The 13,815-nt window shown below is 40.8% G+C and overlaps 1 protein-coding gene across 1 annotated transcript; it reads right to left on the reverse strand.

Annotated features, from left to right (window-relative positions):
- Positions 1–5,593: 5,593 nt before the first annotated feature.
- lrrc58b (leucine rich repeat containing 58b) lies at positions 5,594–13,433 on the reverse strand. The gene is made up of 4 exons (XM_018678281.2): positions 12,695–13,433; positions 7,979–8,107; positions 7,554–7,831; positions 5,594–7,410 (listed from the first exon to the last, which is right to left on the reverse strand). Exons 1-4 carry the CDS (start codon positions 13,150–13,152, stop codon positions 7,217–7,219), a joined length of 1,059 nt encoding a protein of 352 aa, XP_018533797.1. The 5' UTR covers positions 13,153–13,433; the 3' UTR covers positions 5,594–7,216.
- Positions 13,434–13,815: the final 382 nt, after the last annotated feature.

Genomic DNA, 13,815 nt, shown 5'->3' on the forward strand with positions numbered 1-13,815 from the left:
ACAGTTCAGAATAGTCATGAGGAGTGTCTTTTGAAGTCCTGAAGGCTAAACCGCAAGTAATACCTGAGCTACCTGTGGCCTTGAATGTCTTACTTAAATGTAGGGCGGGCCTAACCTGTGTGGAGTTTAGCTTTCGCTTGAAAAGGGGCCTTGGACCCTTGGGGGCTTCCTTTGTATCCCATTTTTTCCTCAATTTATTGAACTATCTAACTAAGAATATTGCAACTTTTTCTTACAGGCCTCTGAGCTTGGCCAGACAGAACTGAGTTTTATATAGTCTATACCATGGAGCTTTAACAAAAAAATTGAGTTAAACCCATTTATTGTCCTGTCAATCACTCTGTTTCACTTTCAAGATTAGATTTGCTGCCTGATGTAAAGCCCGGTTCATGGGGCAATATTGAAACATTCCTCCTCAGTCAGTAATCCGTTTATAAGTTTATTCTTTAAGCTGAGTTAGAATGCAATTTACTGACATTGAAATCCCGTCTAAGGCCCTGCGCGTGTCCATTTTACAGCCTGGTTCTATAAATTGGTCATCTCAGTAATAGGAATCAAAATTTAATGAAAAGATATATTTGATCTCAGGCGAGGAGCCTGCAGCGGTGTATGGATCCACACGTTCAATTCAAGCCAAACAACAGAACACTGAATACTGAACATAAAAACATGTCTTAGAAAATAGAATTATTATTAGTTCACTAATATAAGAGGACATTCTAGAAAGCATTGGAAAAACAGGATCACAATATTTTATTTTCCACTACTTAATGCAATGGAACATCAAAATAAATTGTTTGATTTCCTGTTTCATCTCCAGCGGAAACATGCTTACCAACAGTTCATTTAAGAGATGGTATTTGGAGAAAGGGATGCGTAAAAACATGTGCTCACTCACAGCTGCACCCATGTAATTGCAATCAGTGCACGGTGAAATATCAAGGTAACAAACACGACAATTCGAGAAGGAATGAAGACGTGAACAATCAAGGAACAAATGGAAAGAGCCTGTGAAAGAAAAGTTTTAAAAGAGCAAACCTCGTTCTCCAAAGTCCACGCTGGATCCCGTCGCCTCGTCCCGCTCCAGACTCCATCGCGCAAGACTCGTTTTGATATAAATAGAGATCAAACGATTGGATAATTCGTTATCTAACATAGCTGCAGAGGTCGCATAGCTGCGCACTTGGAATGAACCCCTCACACTGATCTGTCCATCAAACTGTCACCGTCCACAGCCCGAAAAGGTTCTGTCACTCAGAGAAAAGTTCACCAGACTGCCAGAGTTTTCATCTGGGCATAGAGGGAGAGGGAGGCGTGTGTGTTTCAGAGAGGGGAGGTGTGTGTGTGCGTGTGAGAGAGAGAGCGCTCTCTCTCTCTCTCTCTCTTCTTTCTCTGCCATGTAAGCTTTCCAACTCCAACTGCTCCACAAATGGGTTTCAGAGTGTGATGTGACCCATGTATACTGCGGGAGGGTTGTGACAGTGTGTTGCAGGGGGCCCCCAGGGACTGGGTGGCATATGGGACAGGGCGGCACACACTGTGTCCAGCAGTGCAAACAAATAACACTGAATAACAGCTCTTGCTTTAATGGAAAGAGAAACACACATCATCTCTATTTTGTATTTCAAAGGCAGACCTACCCTATAGGGACGGCACAGAGAGAGTGAGAGACTGGTAAAATAGATCTGCGGGCTGTTAAATCACATGAGAGGACAAAAGGTTTCTGAGTGCAATAGCGCCAGCAGAGATATTTCTGCATTTGTTCCGCCAGCCATAAGAAGCATAAAGGTGTTATTAAGACGTCACAGAGATTTACAGTGTGAGCCTACACACAGAGCCATTCCTGATGAGGGAGTGTCACCACTACTGACAACTGTATGTGGTGAAAGAGAAACACACACAGAGTGATTATTAAAGAGGAGGAGAATATGCGGATATTCATTCATGCACTCATCAAACCCTTATTCAGTCACACACGTACATACACACTCACACAGACACTTTTCTTTCTCCTGGATGTGGTATAGCTTCAACCACACTGAAATGTCTGTTCCCATCATTAACAAGAATTTTCTGTAGCACATTCTTGTCTCAGTTGTGAAAAACTCTGCAATGCTGCAATTCCCCCCGGGCTTAAACCCAACATTATGTGGGCAGCTGAAACACTATGACAAACCACATTTCCAAAATTCAGGAAAGCTCACAGTTACAGTCGTCTCCAAAAGTTGCAATTTCAACTTAAGCTAAACTTTGTTGTCCCCTGAGGGGAAAAGGGGGAACCAGGTGAAACCAGCAGTAATGCTATCTATCAGGATGGATTGACTTAATTTTGCACAATACTGGGCTTCCGAATGCCAACCCTCTCTTTTAACTGATAGGATCTTTTGCCAGTGCATACTGAGCGAATCATTTGTCAATATATCAAAGATGAAAAACTCAGAGGCACAGAAATAGTGGGACAATATTCTGTAAACTCTCAATGTTCACTTATGTGTTCAGACCAAATGACACCATGTTAGCACCCCACTGCAGGACTGATTCACTGTTGCCAGCTCTGTTACACCCAAAGCGTGGCAATCACTCTCCGGTTTCTTTCAAGATCAGGTTCAAGATAGACTGCACCAGGAGCAGGTGGACTGCACTGATGCTCAGGTTACTGGAGGCTTGAATATTTCATCTGGGTACACAGAGCTGTTGTTCAAAAAGCAGGAGTCAAAGAGGAGAAGCTGGCTACGAGGGCGAACTGGATGAAACAGGACACGTGCCACTCTACTGAGGTTACCTGGGATCAATTCTAACATTAAGATGTTATTACCAAATGCAGGTGTAACTAATGGTCTCCATTGTTTTCTGGGACTAGCATATTGCGCACATGTATCAGCTGGAAGTCAACCAAACAAAATAAAAAACAAGCAAAGTTTTGAAGCCGATGACACACCACTTCCTGTTGAACCATTCCTGACAGGCAGCACCGCTGTTTCCTGACATGGAGGCACCTGCAGCTGTGATTCAACTTCTGACCACAGTGCCAGAGAGTCCCGCCATTCTGCAGGGCTCGAGACTATGTGGGTGGAAATGTATTGTTCCAAAGCATCTCCAACCTCTTCCAGCCCAACACAGTCCTTGCCAGAGCCTGGACGCTCCCCTTTGACATGCCCAGGTTTGCCCACTAACATACCCAGAGACAAATCCCTCTCTGGAACGCTGCAGCTCCTCCTGCAGTGTTGCCATGGACCTGGATTAACGGCGCTGGATCAAAGCTCCCCAGCAGACTCCAGTCATGGTGTTTCTATGTAGGGGCGAAGCATCAGCCTCCTCATTCTATTTTCAAAAATGATCTTCCAGTTTATGTGGTGAAAAGCAGCACAGCAACTGATGATGCAATAACTGCCTGATAATGTGATAGGTGACCCCATGAACGAGTTTTAGTTTTAATATTGTGACAGTAAGCATTTGGATACTTCAAACTGTCAAAGGTTTTCTATAGTTTTATAAAAACATTTACCCTAAAGTCATATTTCTAGTGCTTTCCAGAGCTTTCATTGGTAGTTTGACCAAAAAAAAAAAAGAAAAACATTGTAACTCAAGACCCACTTGCTATCTTTTTACAGAGCTTTCAGCACTAGTTTGACAACAAAAAAGTCTACCTATTTGCATTTTTCTAAAGCTGAAAAAGCAGTTTGAGAGAAAAAAAAAAATCTTCAATCAGTTGTGAGATTTTCAACAGTAGTTTGAAAAAATGTAACTTAAGGTTCACTTACCATCTTTTACCAAAGCTAAAAATGTCCCAAATTTTTTGTTTAAAAATGTTACACCCTTCATGAATCCAAAATCACAGGTTAATTTCATAATTTGATGCTATTATACCATAGCATTACAGTTTCTTTTAACTGGGAGAACATTTTCTTAAAATTTTCTATTACAGTGTCACACAGACAAGAGTGTGAGGAGACTGATGAATGATGAATAATTTGGGGTTAAAATTGACTGCGACATAATATAAATGACAGAGGAAAAGGAATGGAGAGGGTGTGTAAGTTAATCACCATGGCAATCAAACATGGTTACACTGCATTTGATGATTATTCGCCCACCACCTCTTTCCTTTCCCCCTCTAACCAGCTCACCTCCATCTCCACCACCTCCCCTGCTGTGTGCTCCAACCAGACTTTCTCCTTGTAGGATTAGCAGTGTACAGACAAGGTTTTGATTGTTGTGAGGGTGTTTGCAGTGTGTGGCTGTCGTGTGCAAAGGCTCTGCTCGGTGTAAAATTTGAAACTTCTCATGTGTGAGGTCTGGCATGCATGTTGATGCACACTGGCTATACTGTGAGCTGATTTGGGCTGGTATGTCTCTGACTGAGGGTGATAAGAGGCTTAGTGTATTAAAAAAAAACCTTACGTCAAAGCACTTTGCTCTTTGATTGACTGATCACATAGAATACTGTATGTATTGTAAACATTTACTATGAAGGTAAAGAGAATGGTGCCCAACCAAAGTGCAGTTTACATAGATTTAAAATGAAGATATGACAAAGGTGACAACTACACGTGAGCAACATAAACACACAGAGATGCATTTACCTTTCAGAGTTGCAGCCAACTAAAATATTGACAGTGTCTCCCTTTGAGGGGATCAATCCATTTTCAAATCGTGGTCTTTATGACCCAATTACGAGACTTATTTTATTTTCTGTGGCTCAGAAGAACTTCAACTGAAGCCGACTTGACTCCTTAGTGTTGGTGACAGCTACTCTCCACATCTGCCAGTCACAACTAATTTCTTCTAGTTCATCATGGTTGCATCAGAGCTGTTCATCTCAGGTTGCATTTGTGACAGCATCCTCTCCCAGAAATCATGTCATGTGCGCGTGCATGCTCATGTGCATGCACACACACATGGTGTAACATAATCTACATATCCACACAATGTGCTGGAGTGTTTCCTAGGTGCCTGCTGTTGCTAGAAGGGTCCAGTGTACAAGTGTTTGAAAGAGAGCGAAAATGAGGGAGAAAAGACATACTGCAAAAAACACAGGGACCCAGCTGTGACTCGGTCAAAGACCATTCAAAACAAACAAAATATGTGAAACTCAAAGCATCATTCTTGCCAAGCCAGGCTGAAAGAAACACTGAGGTGAAAGGAAACTGAATGAGGCCCCGAGATAGGAACAGAAAACGTGAAAGGAGACGAGAGAAAAGAAACAAAGTAGTTGGTGGCTCTTGGCAGGTGACGTTAAAGGATTAGCAGATTGTGCGAGGCAGAATGCACTCGCCCTGGCATCTCTTGATTCTGGGGTTAAAGAAAAGGTCTCTCGGCATTCAGCCTCCAGAATGAACTCACCTTCATATGCAAATGAAACCTGGACACATTCAAGCTACAAAATGGTTGGACTGGTTCATGTAAACTCACACACACAAAAACACACAAACTCTCCTGATAATTGTCGAGTTGTGTATGTTTCTATGCATGAAAAAACAGTTGCATCATATCTATAAATATCTTGCCTTTTAGCAACTGGCATTAAAAACTGTTAATAAAATGGTACAACAGTCCAAGTTGTTCTTCTGCACATCAACACTCACACTGCATATTTTAAAAGATATAACAATCAGTGTTTATTAATGTTATTTATACTGTACAGTCTACATACATTATCTTAATGGGGTAAAAGTACATACAATTATTATATATCAATATATTTACTTTTTAAGTACTGTCTACTCTGCAGCTCATTTAAATGTAAGTGTTTAACATTTGAAAAGGGATTTGTATAAAAGCAGTTCATTTTGTTATAAAAGGTTACTTTTTCTTGTCATTATGGTTAAGCTGATGAGTATAAAATCACTCATGAAGGACTTTATATAAGCCAGAATGCTAATCTTGTCACATTTCAGGGTACATATATTACATTGCGTTAGAAGTCCCCATTAGTAAGGCACTTAAATGCTCATATATAGATGCTACTGTAACATAGAAGTTTTCTTCGGTTTTCTAAACACTAAAAGGTCTAATATGGAGTTTTTCCCTCCTCACTAATGGACACAAACTGTCTGGGAGGCTGTAAAACCTCCCAGCCTTCCACACAAGCTAAAAGACAAAGCGGTGATGTAACCAGGAACAGAAACACAGTCATCTCCCTGTTTAGAAATGAAGACGAGTTTCTGCCTCAGAAATAACTACTGCTGACTACTACGGCTCCATTCACTCACATCACACATATATGTTTATGCTCAAAGAAAACCTGACGGCCCAGAACATAAACACAAAGTCTGCCACTGTGTTTTGCTGAATAGCTATTGTTTCTGTGCTTTTCCCCGGTCCACCCCACATCCACTTCCTGTGAGTAAGCCTGGACAAGCACTCTTCATACGCACATAACCCTTATTCTAGGTTAATTTATAACAACTATGCCATCACGGCAAAATTTTTCAAAGCTGGTGTCCACATTGCTGACAAAAACTGATCTTTTAGTACTATGTGGGACAGTCTAACTGCTCCACACAGTATGAATAAGATCATCTCACATATTGTACTAATTAACTTGGTGTATAGTATAGAACTAGTGTTATTGTTTCTCTTAACATACTTGAAAAATCTTAATTAGCATAGCTGCTTTGATGCTCACTTGGTCTAAGAGCTATAAATGAAAGCTTGCTATTTCCAGTTGATGGACAAAAACCACTCTTGTCCATATGCAAACTTTCAAAAAAAAAAAAAAACAAACAAACAAACACAGAATAATGTGCTGTAGTTAGAAAAAAGCACCATGTTTCCCTGCAAAGGAAAAGAATCCTGCCACCCCTTTAATGTTCACAGTCCAAATAAGAGTTTTACTGCCCTCCCATGCTCCAACATGAGACTAGCACTCTGATGGAGTCATGAGTGAGACCGGATTTTCATGGCTACATGTACTTATGTTATGTGGAATAACATGTGGTGAGAAAATAGAGAAAATAGAATTAACATGTTTTCAGGGTCATAGTATTAAAGACCACTCTCTCACATTCTCTGTGTTTAAGAGGCTATGTAAAACTATGTGTGTGTGTGTGTGTGTGTGTGTGTGTGTGTGTGTGTGTGTATACAATTGTATATGAGTATGTGCGTTTATGTATAGCAAAAGTCCGACAGCCAAGTTCAAGTCTAAATGCTGAACTCAGTGACAGACTGACAAGGCTGGGCTGGGCCAGAGGGTCAGAGGTTCCACCATGTCGTACTATCCCAGAAGGACCCTCTGCAGGCGGTCAGCGGGCACGCTGCTCTCGTCTTCTGACTCAGCGTCGCTCTGGGGGTTGGAGCTGCAGGGAGACGTGCACTCTGGAGAGCACAGGTAGTGCATGAGGGGCAGCCGGTACTTCCCGCAGAAGTCCACAAATTTGATGTGGCGCACACATGAATCAAAGTAGACGCCTGGAGAAAAGTCGAAAGTGAAAAATCAAGTGGCAGGCCAGGGACTTGTATTGTTCTGTATGACATGTGTATACAGAACCATTATGCAATATTATTAATATTTAATGCATTAAAACATTTTTTTATTAAACACATCGTCTTACCGGCACACTTGGGATTGGGGCACTTGCTGGCCAGGTCCAGGTATCGCAGCAGATTTGAGGGCAGGTCACAGGGGGAGTAGGGAATATTTCGGCTCTTAATTGTACGTCCAGCCAACTCTAGCAGTGAGGGGGGGTCGTAGGTCATCTCCTTAACAAAGCGCACCACCAACGGGTTTCCTCGGAGGCTTAGCTCCTGCAGGTGTACCAGGCTGAGGATCTCCCTCGGCAGGTAAGTGAGCAAGTTGTTGTGAAGGCTTAAAGACCGCAGCGAGTGGAGCCTGGGGGGAGACAGAGGCAATTTGTTTCCATCTGCAAAATATGACTACAGGAATGTGCAAGGGCAACAGCGTGCACAATGCTAGCTTTTATATAATCTCTGAGGATATCATATACTGTAGGTTAGAGCAGTGAAGGCCTGAAATTACCTGGTAAGCTGTGGGGGGACACTTTGGATGCGATTGTCACATAAGACCAGGTAGCTGAGGTAGGGCAGGTTAGCCACTTCAGGAGGAATGGCTGAGATGAGGTTTCCACCCAAATACAACAGCTCCAGACTGACAGGTGAAAGAGACAGAGAAAAGCAACAAAATGTGTTTAAAAACAACTTATTAATATCACAAAGTAAAATTTATTAGCTACTTTTCACACAATAGTTATTATTTTGTTTAGGCTCTAAATACATTCCATAAGCACTTGCCAACCCTTTATTGTCCAACATACCATCAATGTAACCACTCTTCATGTTCATGTGTGTGCATTTTAATCACAACACTGGATGCTGGAATTGTTGAAGTTTGGGCTTGCTCTATTTTTTACTTTCTTTCAAAGGGCTGGGCAACTTTGAATATGTACCGCTTCCTGTTGGAGCAGCAGATACTGGACATTGCAACTATTGATTCATAACTTTTAGTTATCTATATCAGCTTTTCTGCTTGCTGACAAGCTTTCACACACTTAAATGGATAATATGGTATTCTATGGTACAGCTGACTTAGGCTGGTGGGAGCCATGCCCTGTGCTTTCAGCCCAAAATAAAAGGTAGTTTCTAATTAATTAGCCTCACGGTGATTTAAAAAAAAATCCTATTTATGTATTTATTTTCCTCCTAAAAACAAATGTGTGAATACATATAATTTATTTACTTTTCTTTTGACTATAATTCACCTACTACTGCTTTGGCTATAAAGAAGCATAAACAAATGGCAAAATACTAAAAGACAGCTAAGCATTTAATTTGTATTAGCAGTGACATCTTGATGACTCTTTCTTATTCTCCTATAAAAATTAGAGAATCAGAGCCCAGACACAGAGAACAGTTCTGTTCAGTATAAACCATTATACGGTCTAAAATAGCAGATGAGATGTTATACTTTACTGATGGATGGTTTCTAGAGGTTAAGCTTCAAAATCTGCAGATTGTATTTATACTAGCAGCACTGTTAATTCTGTGGTACATGTTTCTTTTTCAGGGGCTTTAGATGCTATAAAGGGAAATTTGCTCTGGCCAACAAAGCTGTGTGAGCCAGAGTTAAAACTTAATACCTACCACACGGGGGCGCTACAGATGCATGGTGTCAGGCTTAAGAGTTCATGTGGGTGTGCTTTTGTTTCAGTGTATCCACTTAAAAAACATCAAAAGGACAAAATACGGGGGTGAGCAGACGCTACAAGAAGTCTAAAATTGTCTCAGATCATCTGGACATTTTTTTGAATCATACATGCATCTGTGCACCACTCACATCACAGGAAAGTGTGACAAGGCAACACATAAAATGAATTTTGAGATAAACTAGATTATTTATGTGATGACCTGCATCAAATTTTACTAGACAGGAGAATCAATATGTTCATGTTTGTTATATTAAGACAACAAAGGACACTGGTAGGTTATTGGAGGTATGGAGTACTCAGGAGGGTAATTGGGAGCCAACCAGAGAGAGACAGAGAGAGAGCAGTGGATGGCTGGTCAGCGAAAGTAAGCTGTCAGGCCATCTGCCTGCTGGAACTGATGACACAGCGACTGCGAGACAGGAAGCCATTATGCTGTCCTTCGTGGCTGAGCATTGAGCAAACCTCTCTGTGATGGGAAAGGAGACATTCAGGGTCCGCTCACCACCCCACCGCCACAGTGACACAAATCAGCCACCACAGATTATTATGGTTGCTTATGGGATGTATGAAGGACAAGATACAAATCTAACAATCTTAACAAATGAGCAAAATGCAATGATACTAAATACCACATAACTAGAAACAAATCACCCCCACTGTGATCAGCATGTCGTGCAAGGCTTGTGAAGGTAGAGGGTCAGACGAATGCAGAAAAATACAGAGAAATTGTGGCGGTCCTTTTGCTGCAACTGCATAACTACCCCAAACACAAAGCTTAAGATAAGCTTAAGGCTTAAAAACAGCTAGTTTAATGTCCTTGAGATATCACACTACAAAACATTACATGTTATCTAATGTTAGGGAAAGTTTTAGGGAAACTACCTTTTATAAAGCAAGTTTCACTTCCTGCTTGAAATATGTTACAGCATTGTACCAGAGAGACTGAAATTAATAATTAATAATTTCAGTCGTTCCTCATTATGGCCATATTCTCAACACAAGTGAGAGTCAAACTACACTGCATGTCACATTTATCACAATTAGGCTGCACTTACTGTCTATATAAAATGCAGAGCTCAGAGATTACCATTACAAATTACAATGTGCATAGCTAATAAACAATTTGACTCATCACTATAGCCTACTAAGAAAAGATTATGAAACATTTTCACCAATTGGTCTCACTTGAAATGCCACATTAATAAAATCCAAAAGAAATTATATGACAAAAAATACGTCTATTGAAAATTATGTTTTGATAATTTGTTATTTAAAAGATGTTTAACGTTATGTCAATACTCTTAATGGACTTGTAACCAAGATGCAATTATAAGGAGAATACTGCAACAAACTGAGGGAACAGGAGACCTCAGGTGCACTGAGTTTATTTTTATTAAAGAGTTTTTTCAGCTGACCAAGCCAAGCTTTTCACAATAAAGCCTGTTATTCTTAGTATGGTTGATAAACAAAGGCAAAGTTGGACGTTAGACCTCAATCTATTTGAGAATTTGTTACAGAACTTGACCTGAGTAATTCTGCAAAGAAGAATGAGGGAATGGATCTATCCATGGAAATACAAGGCTGTAAATATTGCTGGAGGTACCTAAACAATGCTAAATAATGACTTGAGGGTGAGCGAATACTTCTGCAAATCAATTAGTTAATGTTTTACATTGGTGCTTAAATGAATATCCATTCTGTGTGTGATCAAATGGAGCAGGTTGGATGTTTGACCTTTGGCCTGGCATTGGTCACTGTGACTTTCTACTGGTAAACTCGAGTAATGATAAGATAGATATTGTCTCAAAACTGGCTTCCTTTTTCTGTCAAGCTCCTGCGACATTGATATGAAAGCTCTAAACTCACTGCTACTGCTATGATAAACGCTATTGTTTGTTCTCAGTTCTCAAGTCTGTTTAGTCGGGTAAGACTATTCTCCTCGCCTGTGTGGGTACATGTAATTACAGCGGTACCTCTGCCTTTATTTACTGCAATGTTTTGTTCAATTTTGAATTTATTTGAATCCTTTCAAATGCATCCCATGACACCACAACATTCCTGCCATTAGTAACTACTGTGAGTTTGTGTATCTCTAAAAACAGCTGAGGATATTCGCTGGAACAGCTTTACACAATTATCCTATGAATCACAATGTTTATAGGACAAACTGACTGGAAATGAGCAAGACACACTTAGAGCTGAGACGTAAATACCAATAAAACAAACAACCAACAACAAAAACAACCAAACTATGCAACAGGTTGCCTCTAACAATTAAATGTATTAACGATTCTTGTCAGGTTACATAGGTGGGTAAGCTCCTCTAACTTGTGTGAAACAGCAGTCTAAGTGTTACCTAAGTGGGTTTACAATATTTGACACAACTGATAAAATGGGACTCGAAGCAGATGCAGCATACAGAGAACAACTACAACAGATAAAAGCTTACTCTGCCAAATGCAAACTAAGACAGCACCTTCACATTTTAAATGTGAACTTTGCGGTTGATGTCTGGCTACACATCCACTTGGGCGAGGAGATAACACTGAGTTAATGCATGCTCAGGTCAAGCATCTTGCCATTTACTTCACATGACTCCAAATACATTGCAGTTAGTGTATCTGATATATCACAACAACTAAAAACTATTGCCACAGCTTATCATTTTGCAGATTATGCTTTCAATTACTCAATTAATCATTTGGTCAGCAGGCAAGACAATTGTAAGACGCACTTCACAATTTTTTGAAGCACAGGGATTGTCTTCAAATTGCTCGTTTTGATTGGCCAACAGTCTAACTAACAATCTGTCAATTATTTTTCTCAATAAATAGCTTTGTAAGTTCTCAAAATTATAGAAATAAGCAGTGCATTTGAGAGATGACCAAGCATAATAGTTGTTGATTAAGTTGTGATAAACAACTAGCTGTTGCAATTATTGTCATTATTTATTATTTTGCTGGTTACTACCTCGATGAACCGTTGATTAATCGTTTCACTTATGTTTGACTGGTGCTGTCAGTATAAAGTTCCAGTCAACAGTTTAACCACTGTTGTAAATCAGTGCCAAATGTGTTCTAAACAGCAGGTAACCATAGCAACAACACTTGGCTTCCACAGGGTGCACCAGTTAACTGACAGGAATCATAGATTAATCCGACACCAATAACCTTTTACAATTAACTGATATGAGTACAAACTCAATAATATAGTGGAGGTACGATACGGAAGAATAATGGACCCTGGGAAAATCGGCTTCGTCTCCACACAATCCATTCATGTGATTTATCGGCACGGTTGAGGAACATGTTGATTGTGACAAGCTAGCTAGCTACAAAGAGTGTGTAGCTAGGTCAGCTGAGACTTAGACTAGACTTTATTGATCCCTTGGGATGACTGCCTCAGGGAAATTAAGTACGTGTACGTGACGTTAACTGATACCGTCCCCTGGTTGGACACCTGGCCGCCTATTCTGACTTTTAATGATGTTGCAAAGTTAGCAAAACATTACAAGTTATGGTGTTACCCACCTGGTTAGATTTTCTATCTCTGCAGGTATACTTTTCAGTCTGTTTCCGCCGAGTGAAAGCGACTGCAGACGCAGCAGTTTCATAAACTCTAGTGGGATCTCCTCGAATCGGTTCCCACTAAAGTTCAGCACCTCTAGTTGCAGAGAACCGAACTCCTTGGGCAGCGAAAACTCGTCCAGGCGGTTGTTCTTGGCTATCAGTGTTTTCAGCCTGGTCAGTCGCGTAATGTCCTCACAGATGGCCGTCAGTCCGTTATTGCTGATGTCCAAAAACTCGAGGTTGCAGAATACGCTGACCGACGAGGGGAGCGATGCTAGCCGGTTGTTGTTAAGGTAGAGTTGTTTGGTGTCTCTCTTCCTCTCGTCGCTGACGCTGTCAGCGCTAAAAGTGTTCAAATTTAAACGTGAAAAATCGAGGACGCTGTCGCCTGCTGCCGCTGCTCCCTCGTGGATCTCCATTATGGCGATTTTAGCCTGAACTTAAACTTTTAACAAACTACTTGTAGAAGTTTTTCTGTATGCTGGACGCCACCGTAAACTGTAAGTTAGCTCCAGCACTTCTCGTCTACATTCAACGTGGAGAGCATAAACACCTCTTCGCACCCGCCCGTGACACTTAACCGCATCTCTAGGGAAAATCTAGGTCACCAATTTAGTTGTGAGGACGGGCTAATGTAGCTACATGCAACTACACTAAATGCTGTGCCACTGTCTCCTAACGTAGCCGTTCTTTAGCGAAATATTTGCTTCTACGTTTAGAGATTGGCTAATTCTTGTGACAAATCCCGCCCACGCATCGCTTATTGGGTACTTTCCCAATCTGTCATATTGCAACACTTCTAATTAAGGGATTTGTAACAGGTTTATTGCAAAGTTTATTGACATTTTTATGGCTGCAAGCTACCACTATGTAAGATGTAATTGCTGTGATTACGTTTTTAAGTCTTGCAACAACGGGAGAATGGTGGCCGATGATCTGTCATGCCAACTGTCCAGCTCCATATGCCATTATGCAACCCCCTTCCTCTGTTACATTATGCAATGCTGTGCTGACTTTAGATGTGCATAGCACAGGAAAGAGGTACTGGGTTACTCCCACTGTATTCAGACATATCCATAGCT

This window comes from Lates calcarifer, linkage group LG1, assembly GCF_001640805.2.
Source record: "Lates calcarifer isolate ASB-BC8 linkage group LG1, TLL_Latcal_v3, whole genome shotgun sequence".
NCBI classification, from domain to species: domain Eukaryota; kingdom Metazoa; phylum Chordata; class Actinopteri; family Centropomidae; genus Lates; species Lates calcarifer.

What these genes read in the sequence shown, in the direction of transcription:
- lrrc58b (XM_018678281.2), bottom strand. Translation starts at nt 13,152, where the DNA reads ATGGAGATCCACGAGGGAGCAGCGGCAGCAGGCGACAGCGTCCTCGAT. An exon ending in GAGATAGAAAATCTAACCAG is followed by an intron (nt 8,108 to 12,694) that starts GTGGGTAACACC and finishes TTCACCTGTCAG; the next exon opens with TCTGGAGCTGTTGTATTTGG. An exon ending in CCCCAATCCCAAGTGTGCCG is followed by an intron (nt 7,411 to 7,553) that starts GTAAGACGATGT and finishes ACTTTTCTCCAG; the next exon opens with GCGTCTACTTTGATTCATGT.